We start from the raw sequence: 15,123 nt of genomic DNA on the forward strand, positions 1-15,123 counted from the left end.
TTTGAATATGTTTTGTGGATGTGTAGTGGACGCATGTCTCTGGGATAATTCATGTTTATTTTTATTAATTTATTTATTTAACTATTTTAGCCCATTTACACTGACTTTAAACCTTAGGCTGAGTACTTAGGTCAGGAAATTTACATTAGCTCACAGATTAATAAATTAAAGCTGAATGAAATCTGCCGAAGTCAACTAGTTCCTGTGACGAATTTCGACGCACGTTCCACAGCACACGAGGAATAATATATTTCACAAAAAAAAAAAAAAACGCTCCGTTTCACTTCGATGGTTTCTCATTCAAGCGCGTGTTCTTCTCGCACGTATATGGAGGAATGGATGAATGTTGTGTCAGTCAGTCAGGGGCGGGTGCATGTCAGCGCCACTACTAAGTACTGTTGCTGTTACTGAGCTAGTCAAGAAATATTCTGGCTGTGTTTAACATTTCTGTGGCTTTACTCTGCGATGCTTGGCATTTCTTTGTAGGTTATCTAGGCTATTGTTTTCCGCTTTTCCAATTATGTAGCAGACACCATTTTAGATTATGTGGAATTTAAAAACTGATATGAATTTGTATTTGCCGAAAACGACGAGAGTGCCTCAGCGGATTGTGGCGAGAACAGCTGGAGCGCTGTCCTGAGTGCTGAACTCAAGAACCAAGAAGTGCGGAGATTGGGAAAGCAGTCATTCTGTCGCGAGTATATGTCTTCGCAATCGAAGTCCTGAGATGAGTCGGAAAAGGCTGCATTCTGTAGCTGTTTGGGGACTCTTCGCATGGGAAATAGCAGTTTTATTGAGGTAAGTAAGTTAACCAGGCAGTCCAATAACCATATTTTTTAAACATTCGAATTCGATACGTTGGAGTTTCAGTTCCAAATGGAACAGAGAACAGCGCTTTTGCTGGGAATGGTGGAGTAACAATTATCAAATCTATCGATGCTGATTAATATAAATACTCTTATGCTGGCCATTTATACTTATGGAGTACAGATTAGCCCCCTGCACTTTTCGGTAAAGTCGATTGGATATTAATACTATTTGTTTGCTGGTGAAATGCTGGGTAAAATTAAAAAGCTTCTTGGTTGGTCGTTCAACTTTCGGTAAGAACAGGCTTGAACTTTGTGATCTTACCCAAAACGACAATGCTTAAGGTTATGGAATTTTGTTTACCTTAATTTTTAATGACATAGTATGTTGCGCTCCAAATATTTCTCATAAAATCTGCGTTTGACATTGTATCGTGTACGTAACAAACGTATCGTGTGTGTACAACTTTTTTTTTTTTCGAAAACCTCATAGCAGCAAAGGTAGGAATCCTGAATGCGCCATACCCCACATTAAAAATTCATCAATTAATTTCGTTGTGCGTAACAGGTAAAATCGTACCTCTCCGTTGCGATGCCACCCTATTCTAAATATCCAAAAGAGGCTTTCTATGACACACAATCATTTACCAATTAATGAGCTACGAGGTTTTTGCCCCGCTGAAGTATATGGGACTTACGGTTTGTGAACTGTTTAAAATGATATTTATATTACACTGTTCGAAACATCTAAAACAATATGATGTTTTGAATCAATGGTGTATGCAACATTAGAAAGAATGACAACCGATTTGCCAAGCCCTGGTGAGAATAAAGTTTTATCAGTGTATTACTGAAATTTGAATGTACAGAATGCACGAATGGATAGCCTACTCGGGTGAAACCTGTCTTCTTACAGACGAGACTTCAAGGCAAGCGCGTGTCCTAGTGTTAAGACCTCAGAGACACTCGATTTACCTGAAAATGAATGATTTGTTAATCAAGTTCGTCTGAGGTCCTTGCTTGCTCGGTAAAGGTCAGCAGGTTTAAGCAATTCAATTTAAGTGAGGATTTTGTATTATTTGCCAATTTATTAATCTTCTCTTCATCAACACGTGGACACCCTCCTTCTACGTTGGAATAATAATATCGTATATGAGAAAACAAGCTCTCACCAGGTCTTTGCTTCTCGTCGTAATTCCTTTCCTACATTAAAGGTCCCGCGAGTCGCTTTTGGTTGGCGCTGTGATGAATTATTTAACTTTCATTTATCTGTGATATAGGGATCCATAATTGTGGTACGTTCACATGTTGTTTTGCATTATTGATGACATGATGGTAGTGATGTCCATGTCCCTGTTGCATTTCTGCTGGGATTCGAAACGACTCAACAGAGACTGCTTCTGAGCATAATGCATTTGTGGGATTCAGATATTGTGAGTATTCAATAATTGCTTCAAGTGAATTAAGAATGTAGTCTCGCTGGGCCATTAAGAAGCTTCTGCCTGAAACCCAAATTATATATGTATACTTACTATGCAGCCTAATCTCATGTGAGTATGGCCAGAGATCAACATATCAATACAAAAAGCAAGGGCTAAAGTTGCTTTCTCCACTTCCGAATGTGTCACCTTAAACACATCTATAAAATGGCATATTGACATTAATTGGAATGTAAAGGTTGAATCTGACATAAACCTGTCACTTTTGAAATTTGTTGGTCAGCCAGATTATTGACTTGGCCAAATGTCCTGCAGATTGGTAGGTTGACATTGGGCCATATATATTCATACAATACTCAGGCACGCAATCCCATGCCTGAAAGTATGAGAGTGCAAATAAACATTTTTTACACCCGTATGAAAAACATATTGTCTTGTATTGAAATATTTTGAGCTCGTATTTCAGGAAATGCTGCCATTTCTAAAGCACAGCGGATGCTAGTTGCTGTCCATTGGTCAGATCGCATCTTGTATGTCGCTGCACATTACCTTGGGAGTGTCAGCAGGGTGATTGATATATCTTCTGAATAACGTAGCTCGTAGGATGTCTTGAAGGGGTCCGTTCCCTCTTGTAAAGTGATTTACCAGCTGACTTGCGTGCACTCCAAACTGTACAAAAGATGGAAACGCCACAAGTGGTCTGAAATTCCCTCTTCTGACATGATGCTGCTGGTGTAATGCCAAGAGGCTGTCTGTTGTTCTCAAAACTGAGGGCTTGTCAGTGCCTGTATTGCTCAGTGCATTGATGTCTGTTGTGTGACAGCTTTATATAGATTTTTTTTTTTTCACAAAGCTGGTGCAGTAGCTATGGACATGCTGTCTGTGTTTTCTCTTTTCTCCTGTCTCCATTATCCATCCATCCAGTATCTGTGCCCGTTTATCCTGGGCAGGGTCGCGGGCGGTGCTGGAGCCTATCCCAGTGTGCATTTGGGCGAGAGGCGGGAATACACACTTTGGACAGGCTGCCAATCTATCACAGAGCACACAAACCATTCACTCACACACTCATACCTAAGGGCAATTTAGAGTGTCCAATTAGCCTACCGGCATGTCTTTGGGCTGTGGGAGGAAACCGGAGTACCCAGAGAAAATCCACACAGACATGGCGAGAACACTTCCATCATTATTTATTTATTTATTTTTATGCCAGCTGTGGGCACCTCAAAGTTTATTCCACGGGAATGTTATTCAGGCCTCTATTCCTCAGATTTTGTTATTTGGCCACTGTCTTGAGCCGGCAGATGAAGAAGAACCACATTACAAGACTAAAATGTGTTAGCTCAGATCTTTCCTAATCACTGTGCTTTTTTCTTAAAAGCTCCTATGGAGGAAGGAAAGGCTTTGTTCCTTGAAATCACATGAATTCCAGCAACTTTCCAGATTAGCCTCCTAATTCCCTCCTTAGAGAATTTCTTTCAGGACTTGCAGATGGTTTTATGCTTTCTCCTACTTATTGCAATGGGTACAATAAGGCTGTCCACTCCAAATGTTTGCCCTGTCCAGAGCAATGAATTCTTACTATGTCTCTCAGAGGGTAGGTTGGTGTCTGTGCCATGAATGCTGCCCGCACTTTGCAAAGCCACCACCAAGGCAAACTGATGGATGGAGAAATCAGGAGCAAGAATAGCAGCTGAGACTTGTGACATTTCTCATACCCATTTCAGCAGATTTTTTGTGTGTTGTTTTCTTAATGGTGTTTGTCTTTTCCCTATTCTTAAATTTAAATTTTAAGCATTTTTTGCAGACAGCTCATCAAGAATGACTTGTGCATTTTACATTATTTTTGCATGGAATCATTTTATATGGCTGGATAAGTTGCTGAAGCAGGTCAGGTTGAGGTTCAGACTTTGCTTCAGGGTACAGCAGCAGTGACGCACCTGGGTCTGAATGGGAATCCTTGGAGTGGCAACCCCAGGTCGCTAACCATTATGCTACAGTGCCACCCTCGGGGAGGAAAGCGGGGGAAGTGGTGGCTGGGTGGTGTTTCTCTAACATGGCCACAGTGATCCATGCTTTGTCTTGTCAGGCCAGCATAATGCCAACATCAGCTGAGGTGCATTTTCAGCTCAGTCAATCCCAAATGAACAAATGTCAGACACATTTTATGGCAGTGAAAAGGGCAGGCCACATGTACTTCAGATGGGTTTCTTAAATGCTTAAAATAAAGAAGTGTTTGGGACAGGAAAAGGGTGTGAAGTAAAAAGTTCTACAGCTTCTGTGAGATTCTCTGGATAGTGAAAGTTTTTTCCCTCACAAGCAGCTTAAAAATATTTTTTGGATTTTCAGCTTAAGCCTATAGTGTATTTGGGGCAGAACCTCTCGAACAGGAAGAATTTGCAGCAAGAATTGAAGTCATGCACATATGAAACGAAAAAGCCTGGTGAAAACATTGCTGAATAGTGTCTTTTCTTGTCACCACTGAAACAGTATTCCCCTATGAAACAGTCATATATCCAAAAACCACACCCAACATATAGAGTACACATGGAAGAGCTATAAAAAATAATCCTACTCATAAAATGAGAGCATGAAAAGGTAACCTATGCTATTTGAAGTCACATGTTTTCTTTCCACGTGTGAAAATTGTACTTCACATTTGAAAAAGTCAGTCATGTGAAAATGTGTAATTTCACACAATTTCGAATCAAGTTTATGCTTGTGGAAAAAAAAAAAAAAAAACAATCGTATGAAAATGTCCAGTTCACATGTTACATTTTCTTATGACAAGTGCATATTTTAATTTTGATATGAAAATGTCGCATTCTCATGTGAAAGTTTGATTTTATTATGTGAAAAAGCAAATTCACCATTATTATTTTTTTATGGGTTCATTTTGTCCAATGACAGTCACCACAGTATTGCCACTGCTCTGATTGATTGAGTAACTGAGGAACCAATGGGACCCGGGTGCATCACAGGTCAACAACAATTAATCAATTAGCCAAATGGTCCATTAGTCAAATCAATCAAACCAAGAAAAAACCACCAAAGCATTTAAACAGTTTTCAATATCCCAAAGGTGTCCATGTTTCTTCTTCAAATGTAGATCCATAAATATAGTGCCTTCAATATGATGCTCTGTATGTGTAGGTATTGCAGTAAATCCTGGCGGAGAGCTTCGATGCGGAGATTATTTTCCTCGGGAATCCCCTGATGTCTCTCTTGCTCCGGACTGACCCAGAGGCGCCTGAGTCCTTGTTTATTACCCTTAAGACACACAAATCTCCTCCCTCTGGGGAACTGCTGTCCACAGGACACTCTCTGTGGGTCATCCGCATTAAAGCTAATGGCTCCATACAGTCTAACTAAAGTTCTTTGTTCTTCATTTGGACTGAGATGTTTAAGCCAGTTTGCTTTATTTATTTGTGTATTTTTTCTGGGGACAGTGCATGCCTCAGACACCTTTGAGCCATTAAATCAGCCATGAGAAACAGCATTTGCCTTCATCCAAGTACAACATAATCCATAGGGTTTTTTATTTTTATTTTTTAGATACAGCATTCTGCAGACGGACATACAGACAGACGGACAGGCAGACAGACAGACAGACAGACAGACAGGGAAAAAACAAGGAAACTCATGCTACTATTACGGTAGCAGCTATTCAGGAAACAGGATGAAACATGCTGACTTTGACCTGAAACCTGTTTAAATGAGTTCAGCATAAAGCACTATGTGCCATGGTTTACTGGACCAAGGTCCAGGTATCCTGGGGGAACGTCTGCGTTTGCCAACCGTTGTCGACCTCACCTGCTCAGAGGAATGTGCCAGAGAGGAACAGAACGTCCACACAGTTTCAGATGGCACCAAATGCATTTTGTTGTAACATATCAATTTGGCCTTAGCAGCCAAAAAAAGTGGATTTATACCGAATTAGCTATCAACATTGATACTGTCAGGCTTGATGTTGTCAATGTCAATGTTGATGCGTGACAATCAGTTGGCAATGCCTGGGGTCTCTGGCATTACACCATGGACTGGCAAGGACACATTCACCACCTGAGCAACTGTCTAAGCAGAATTCAGCCATGTGTAGTGCAGACAAGCTTGACTGTTTGGGTACAGGGGCGCATGCTGCTCGCTAGCTGGGCCAGACATCACAGACACACACGAGAGCTTCTGTCATGCCTGCACGGAAGAACTGGAACAATCTGCTGTGCTAAAAATATCCAATTGTGTTTCCCAAATTGCCGTTGTTCAGTCATTTTTATAATAATGTGCATAACATTTTCACTACCGTGACTGTTGCAATAACCAGAGCCTGCCAAAACAATTGCTCAACCCAACTGATACTAAAGGTACAGGGTCAGTGGTCAAGCATACCTTTGAAAATGGCAAAGCATGTATTGCTGAGTTCAAAAATAAACAATGGTTTATGTAACTGGAATGGAGAAGCAAAAAAAACTAGCATGCGAATACACTCCACCTAATGCCATGCTCAATGGCCTGCGCAATGTTAATCCCATGTGAGAGCTTATTGTATGGCAGCCTATTTTAGCATTAAGGAATGACTCACTATCGTTTACTTATTCCCATAAAGCAGAACTTGGACAGAAAAGGCATACCACTAATTCTGCCTGACAGTAACGACAATGCATTTGGCACGAGGGAACTAAAAGCATCGCATTCTGCAGTGTTAGATCGCAATCAGGGGTTTTAAAAAACTATAGAATTGGTTCTCACATGAAAGCATTATGAACAGGCTTGCTTTGGACTCCCCCTTAGCTTTGCTTATATATATATATATATATATATATATATATATATATATATAGTTAATAGCTAGCACGATACATCCTGCTTCTACTGGCCTCTTAAGGGACTGTTTACAGTGATCGCATTGTCCTGCACCTACAGGATAATGGGTAACATTAAAGTTGTAGTGGATTGTAGACCCTGGGGCATTCCCTTAATAAATACTGAACACTCCCCTGCACTGCTGGGTGGAATGCATTGCTGGCGACAACACAATTAAATACAATGAATTTTAGTTATTCCATTTTTGTATGTTCACTGACATTTTTGTCCAGCAATCATCAACAAAACTGACATGCCAAGCCATGTGCTCTGTATAATGGCAGCAGGAGTAATTAAGCAATTGGGGGGGGGGGTGGGGATTGGGGGCCAAACAGGGAGGAAAACATCTATTCCAACAAACTGTTGAAGTGGGGTGTGAAGCATCAACTACCCACCAGGGTGGAGGAGTGTGTGTGTGTGTGTGTGTGTGTGTGAGCGGGGAGGACAACAGCACAATTCATGCTAGAAAATAAAAAAATAATGGGAGGAGGTCAAAAGTTGTGGGTGCTAACTTCACATGCCCATACATGTATTTCTCTGTGTCCTCTGATGAAAAGAAGTACCTGAGTTCAGCAATATTCCTCAATTGAAAGGAAATCTATCAGTGGATGTTAATTTGATATGAGAATTGAAAGTGAGACGAGGGTCGATGGTAATACCAAGTTCTATCACAGTCACGTTTGGAACAACGAGGCATCTGAGCAGAAGAGAGAAAGGTCAGAGAAATTCCAATCTTAGTTTTTGAGACCTGTCAGTTTCATCCAGACTTTACTTTCAGCGAGTCATGGTTCACATGCTTCTATCTCAGAGATCTGCAGAGATTTACCTGGCTTCATTGAGAAATATTACTGTGTGTCACCTGCAATACAGAGAAACACTGCTTCAGAACACCATTGCCAAGGAGCCACATATGTAATGAAAAGAGAAGTGGTCCTTACACTGATCCTTGTGGAACACCATATTTCCCCTTTGACACATCTGAAAATTCTTCATCTAGTTCAACAAACTAGTTCCTCCCACACAAGTATGACTTAAGCCTGGAGAGTGCAAATCTGTTCAATAAGATTTCATGGTTAAGAGTATCAAAAGCTGCACTTAAGTCAAAAAGTAAAAGTACGGATAGAGTTGCAGTCTGATGGCCATAGTAGAAGCTAAGTTCATTTACAACCTTTGACAAGTGCAGTATCAGTAGAATGCTATGATTGAAACCCTGACTTGAAAGTTTCAAAGACATGGTTTGATATTTGTTTGAACAAAGATATGGATTTATAACTTATTTCAAACAAAACTTGGTGCACAGTTCAGAGCAAGAACTTGAGAGACGAAAATTCATTTTCAGGCTTAGAGATTAAACTGGGAGTGGTCTGAAAAAGATAAACCTGTAATTAATTTCTTTGCAAATGCCGATGATCTTGAAAGTGATAGAAAATAAAGGCTTTGACAGCAAGTGTTTTATGCATTCAAGCCATAGGCTACATCATGTTCTGCATAAAGTCAGTATTTTGGCAATTGTAGTACAAGGAGGTCTAAGTTTGAGCTGAGAGGATTCCTCTCAGCATACTTTAAAAAATCATCATTTAAGTTCTTATTATAGTCTTCTACTAGTTTTCCACAGGCTGTTGTCTCGTCTGGGGTATGCTATGTATATCTTCTACGTACTTGTTATGTAACATCAGTGGAATTACCGAAGATTGAATGATGTTTGACAATCTGTTGTGCATCACTAGCAGGTTGGGAAAGAATTCCTCATTTGCAAAGCAGTATCTGGCCTGGTTTCAGAAATGGAAATGCACAAATGCACAGTTTTACAGTGTGTTTAAATGTTCTGTAGGGCATAGTGCCTTTTCTCATTTTGTCCACCAGAGAATTAGAACTGACTGGCTGTTAAAGCTGACCTCTGCAATGCTGCTCACTATACATGGCTTCCTCTTGTCCCCCGCCCCACAGCACCGTCCATCGGTCCACATTCTGTAAATCAGTCCATCTCAGTACAGGACAAATTCAGCCATGAGTCATGGGTATTAAATGCATGCTTTATAATTCAGAGTATGGACATTAAATTAACTTAGAGGAGACATTAAATTATGGAGAAATATGATGAATGGCGAGTGTATTGATGTCCGGAAAAGCCCGTCTTGCATGGACGATTGATCTTGTCCTGTGCATCGATGTTGTCCATTTTATACAGCAGAATAATAATGGCTTTGTACAGTGTAACTGGTCTGCACTGGGCAGGGAGGATTGAAGGGCCAGGCAGTAGGCTATTAAATAAATGGATGAAATGGAATGAAAGCAGAGAGGACCTGTAGCACGTGCTCCAAGACTCGGGAGGCAGCATATGTGCGTTTCCAACCGACTTCCTTAAAGCTGGTGAAGGGTGCTGTCATCTTTCTTCTGCTTTTCCATTTTCATTTTTTTTCCCCTCTGCTTCTTATCAAGCATCTGAATCACCTGGAGCAAAGCCAAGGAAGGCAGGATTCATGAAGGAGACAGAGGTCACAGGGTCCCAGGTTACAGGAGCTGGGGGGTTGGCGAGGCGGGGGGGCGGGGGGGGGGGGGGGGGGTGTCAAAAGAGGGTTCGCAATGAGGTCTCTTGTGGATTCATGCACAGTAGGTACGGAGGGCATGTAGGTTTCGGAGACCGATCGACATCTGGTGGGACAAGTTAATAATGCTATCGCTGACAGATTTATGAGGCTATTGTAATGATCTGGGAGGCTGAGATCACAGGAACCCTGCAGAAAATAAGGAAAAAGTCCAAGTAGGCCACAAGGTTGGACAGAAAACGTTGTGGCTAATGTGATTAAAGCCAGTGGGCTGAAATGTGTAGTTATTTAGAAATGAATTCAAGCTTCCATTTCAGTAAGGTTGCAGAAAGAAGATGAGACAACTTCTCATAAATGTATGTACAAAACCTCAGAACCATTATAGATTAAATTCCAGTGCAATTCTACAAATATTTATCATACAAATTTGCAAATGTAAATACAATTATTTCCTTTTTATACAGAAATTTCAGTTCAACACTGAAACCTCTAAAGAAACCTTAAACAAAGAGATGCCTTGGTTAAATATACAAACATGAGGAAAATCTGTGGGTGGAACAGGTCAGACAAAATCTGAACTGAATAATGCATCCATATTCTATTTTCTGCTTGCTGGTTTGCAGAAAGACTGGGCTGTGCTTGAAAGGTTGTTACTTCCTGGCATATTTTGAAAGATTCAACCAGCAAACTGAGAACCTGATGAAAATCAGAGCCAAAGGGAAAAAAAAAACAAAAAAAAATAAACCCAAGCATCAAGTTATACAACAACGGCTGTAATGACTTCTGCATACAACTGCCAAGCAGTGAATTCTGTGTAATTATAATCTGGGCACAGATGAATGAAAAACATAAGGAGGAATATTTAAAGGATTTTAATTGCAAATGAGCAGGCTTGAATACTCTACTTCCATCTGCTCTAATTACTGACGGGACCCCTCGGGGCACGATGTCCACAGACCTTAGTCTGTATTTTAATCTCCTTCCCTTTATTAAACTCTGATGACTGCTTATGGTCTCCTGACTTCATTGCTCGGCCTAGCGCTCGAGTGGTATTATGCAATGTTGTGCTGTCTGTCCATCTTTTCTTTTTTGGGAATTTTCTCTGTAGAATTTATATCTCACGGAAGAAATGGTTGGACCTATCTAGCAAAAACAGCAATGAACAGGTTGCCTTCGACCCGCACTGTGCAGTTGTAAAGGATTAGAAGATGGGGGAGGGGTTTGTTATTGTGTAGCATATATACATGTACATATACTTCCTACTACAAATATCTGTCCGGGTTCCAGGCATTATTTGCAGAAGATGTTTCAAGCCTGTAATTTAGCCGCAGTCTGTGTGGGTGTGTGTGTGTGTATGTGTGTGTGTGTGTGTGTGTGTGTGTGTGCACATACGTGTGAGTGGGTGTGTGCGCTTATGTGTCAGTGTGTGTGCATGCATGCATGCATGAGTATGTGTTTGTGTGTGTATGTGTGTGTGTGCATGTGTGTGTGTGTGTGTGTGCATACGTGTGCGCACATGTATGTGTGTGTGTGTGTGCGCATGACATATGGCCATCCTCTTTATTGTAGAACCTACTGAATGCACCATTGCAATACAGAATGTTACCTGCTCTACCTGCCTTGGAAACCCTCTGCTAGATTCAAAGTGATGGGTGTCAGCCTTGTGCATGCGTACTGCCTGTTTGGTAATGAGCGCTTCGATGAGCCCTGACAGGAAAATATGTTTGTCTGCATCCAAATAAGCTCTCTATTAGAAGCATGTCTAAGACGAGCACATCCTGTCTGAGCCCGTAACGATGGAAGTGACATAATTCCCCGGGCCTTTTCATAGTGAGTGGGTTCCTCACTGATTTTGTTGACAAAGCATAGCTAATTTTTGCATCGATTGAGATCAGCACAAAGCCCCATGAGGTCTTACAAGGTCCCATGAGAGCTATGCATAAATGTGTAGTATTGAATTGAAGACAAAATTTAAACAAGTGGCGTTGCTATCCAATAGAAGTCCTATGGACCTTTGAAGAAATACTTGGGAATCCCAGACCAGACCTGGGTCAAATATGTATTTGTTTTGGATTCAAATACTTTTCTGTGCTCTGTTGATCATGCCTGATGTCATTGAGCCTCCCAATATGACCAGAAGGTGGGGTTTTCACTTTCTGAGAGTATTTCATTGGTTCCAATACTCTAGACAAGATCAGATAAGCCATATAAAGTATTTGAATCCAAAACCCAGGTCCCGTCCCACACACACACACACACTGCTTATTAACCCCTGAAATTAAACCATCTCTGTCCGTGGATTCAACTTTAATCTAAGAGGAGGACAACTCCCACCCTGGATCTTCCAGTGGCCAGGTACACTACCGCCTGTCTCAAACAAACAACAGTCAGGACAGCACAGGTGAAGCTTCCTGTGGCAGATGAGAACTATTTCAGTAAAAGCAGACGTAGAAAGAGTACTGAACTGGAGCCAGACATCCCTGCTCTAATGGAGAATGCACACAGCGGCACATAAGTGAGCCCGCTAAGGAAGGCCTCTTCGTTTCTTTATCTCATCCATAACCATGATCATTTCCATGCGCTCGACAGTAAGTACCCCCGCATGACAGAAGCATGCCTTGAGGATGGATGGCGGAGCTCGGGGGGGAGATTAAGGGGATGCTAAAGCCTGGAAGCATGGCATGCGCCGCGGAGGACACTCCCCCTTCGCCTCTCACAGCAACAAAACGGTGGGGAAGCTTCTGCCGAACGCATGACCCGCCCGGCGCTCGCTTCGCCTCTCTCTCCGGGCCGCAGGGAGAGAGCGAAAGAGCGGCTTCTCTGTCTGACTCCATCTCATCTCTCATTGTGGCTTAATTTCTTCTGTTCTCTTTCTCCATGCTCCATGTGTTGGGATGGGACATAAGAGTCCATACTGTCTGGTAGGTCTCATCATTTTATTACATCAATCATCCTGTCTCGCTCACCTGCTTCTGCATTCTCAATAAAAGCAAAAAAAAAAAAAAAGAGTAGAAAATAATATACTGTAATTAGACATATGCTCCCAGAACCTGCCTCAATTGCACATAAAAAAGCAGCTGAACCAGTAGTTATGGCCAGAAATTAAGCAATACCATTAGTGAAAATCAAAGAGTGTGTGGCAGCAAAGGTAGTATATGAAATTTATATAATTTCTGAAAGGTCTTGGAAAAGTTTGCTGAAAGACAATTAATGGCGCGGTGAAAAGCAGAGGGAGAATCATTCAGGACAGAACAAGGCTCGAAGAGCTCCCTGACTCTTCAGGTTCACTCCGCTCTTTTCAGGTTCATTGTTAAAACCGTCGCCTCCGCACCCTTCAGCAGCTGAGGGTGCTTCGGTGGAATCCCATTACAATGATTTGTGGTGCAGATCACTCTCATTCACAGGGACTCATTAAAGTCCATCACACTGTATAAATGTTGGAATGGCTTTAACATTTCAGGATAGCAATGTGTGGAATGGCAGAATATTTACAGAAAACAAGAATGAAATTTTAGGTAGACACTTGGATACATATACATATGTATACATATTTACCTGTAAATACATACATACATACATGCACACATACGTACATACAAACATACATACTGTACATGCATGCATATATAAATACATACATACATGCTGTACGTGCATGCATGCATAAATAAAAGGGTGCAACCATGCATTCAACATTTGGGTGGAACAAATATGGGGGAGTATTGTGAGGGGGTAAGCATAGGATCAGCAGGAACGGAGTTAGCCTAATGGTCATTATGGCACTGCTCTATACTATTTATCCTGAAATAAAGCTGCATGTCAACCACATTAGAAAAATCTATACATTGTAATATGGAGGCAAGTAAAAAGTATTGAGTCCATGGTTCAGTGAATAGATTATTATGAGAATATTTCTTATATGAGCATGTTCTGCATGTGAATGCTCGAAGAAACCAGTAGTGTGAGCAAAGCTGGAAACTGTCGAGCCCCATGGCAAATCCATAGCGTATAGGTGATGACTGCATGACCGGGCCTTCCAGCTCGACGCTGATTGTAGGCGTGATCAGATCCGAAGGTGTCGATACGTGCCGGTCGCTTGACGGAGAGGCTTTCGTTTTTTCAGTTCCCCACACAAATCCGGCGTCACGGCGACCACGTGCCCCACCCCGTAACTTAATGTGAACGGACGGCGGCCGCGGGTGCCAGCCGAATAAGGTCTAAAGAGTCGTTCCGCTCAGCCTGGAGCGCGAGGCCTCGAAAGAGGGGGGGTGTGCTAACACCAGAGCGCGTGCTCTGCTTAGCCATGGACGACACAGCGTGAAACAAGAGGGTCATAGCGAGCGACGTTTAGAAGGAAAATAAAGTCACGGCAAAGCTAGTATGCAAACGATGATGAATGATGTATCGGCTGCTGTGCACCGTGGGGATTGGGGATGTTGTACAAAAAAAAAAGAAAACGCTTCTCTGGGGAGAATATGTCTGGGAGCAATGGCACTCCAATGTGAGCTGGACCCTAGGGGAGCGGGTAAAATCCATTCAAATACGAGCCCATGATAACTGTGCTCTACAGAGCCAGATGAAACTGAGTAGTCTCAATGGATCTTCACCTATCTATGGTATGGTTTTTTTAATATAAATATATTTTTCATAGACCTTGTTCATTTAAATAGGCTATGTACAGAGAGGAGACCAAGCAATGAAAATTTGTCGGTGCTTATTGAGTAAAATAAGTGTGAATCTCTGAATTTTAAGATTGTTATATGTCAAGTGGATTAAAAAGAGACCTGTGTGTGCTTTTGTGACCACACATAGAGCTTAAATGATATTGTATGAGTTTTAAATGTTAATGCTTTAGGGTGAATCTTTAATGATACTGAAAGGAAACTGTTATCCCTTCTGAATGAATAGAACTGATTATCAAAACCTGAGCGATACAAAACTATTCATCTTTGAAAGTCTTTTTTTGAAATATCTTCTTAATTTAAGGCATTCTGTGAGAACAGCAGTCATTGTCTTTTGGTATAATACAGCGTGGAAGAGAAGGATATTATCATTTTGTATCATAATTACCAAATGAGTCTTAGCTTTTTATGTGGAAGCATTTGATAAGATTATGCAGAAATATGCAATGTTAAACTTACATAACATAATAATAGTTCCTTTAATAATTGAATTGAACTGAATTAAATAATGCCTAAATTTCACTCATGGTTATTATTAAACATGGGCAGCATGTTTCCACTGATGCAAAAAGCCATGAATCATTCAATTCATCATAACAAGTCATGTTGCAAGAAAGTTTGGCAGTTGGAATAAGCAGTCCAGAATGATGACCATAAGAATGCAGTTGTATATTCTTCCTACTATTCCTACTTTTTATTTTTTTTAAACATACAAAACGTTAATTAATTATTCATTTCTGTATGTTTTTTTTTTATGTTGTAATTGTCAGTATGGTAAAGTGGTACCAAAATG

At 41.1% G+C, this 15,123-nt stretch overlaps 1 protein-coding gene across 2 annotated transcripts in view; it reads left to right on the plus strand.

The window, feature by feature from the left end:
* Positions 1-346: 346 nt before the first annotated feature.
* Positions 347-15,123, plus strand: part of glra3 (glycine receptor, alpha 3) — a 45,719-nt gene continuing 30,942 nt past the window's right edge. The window contains exons 1-2 of one of the 2 annotated variants that reach the window (XM_035416868.1): positions 347-798; positions 12,555-12,569. In XM_035416868.1, the coding sequence (XP_035272759.1) occupies positions 728-798; positions 12,555-12,569 (86 nt within the window). In that variant the 5' untranslated portion in view covers positions 347-727. The remainder of the gene's footprint in view (positions 799-12,554; positions 12,570-15,123) is intronic. The other variant, XM_035416869.1, reaches the window with a different exon arrangement.

Source organism: Anguilla anguilla, chromosome 5 (assembly GCF_013347855.1).
Source record: "Anguilla anguilla isolate fAngAng1 chromosome 5, fAngAng1.pri, whole genome shotgun sequence".
NCBI classification, from domain to species: Eukaryota; Metazoa; Chordata; class Actinopteri; order Anguilliformes; family Anguillidae; genus Anguilla; species Anguilla anguilla.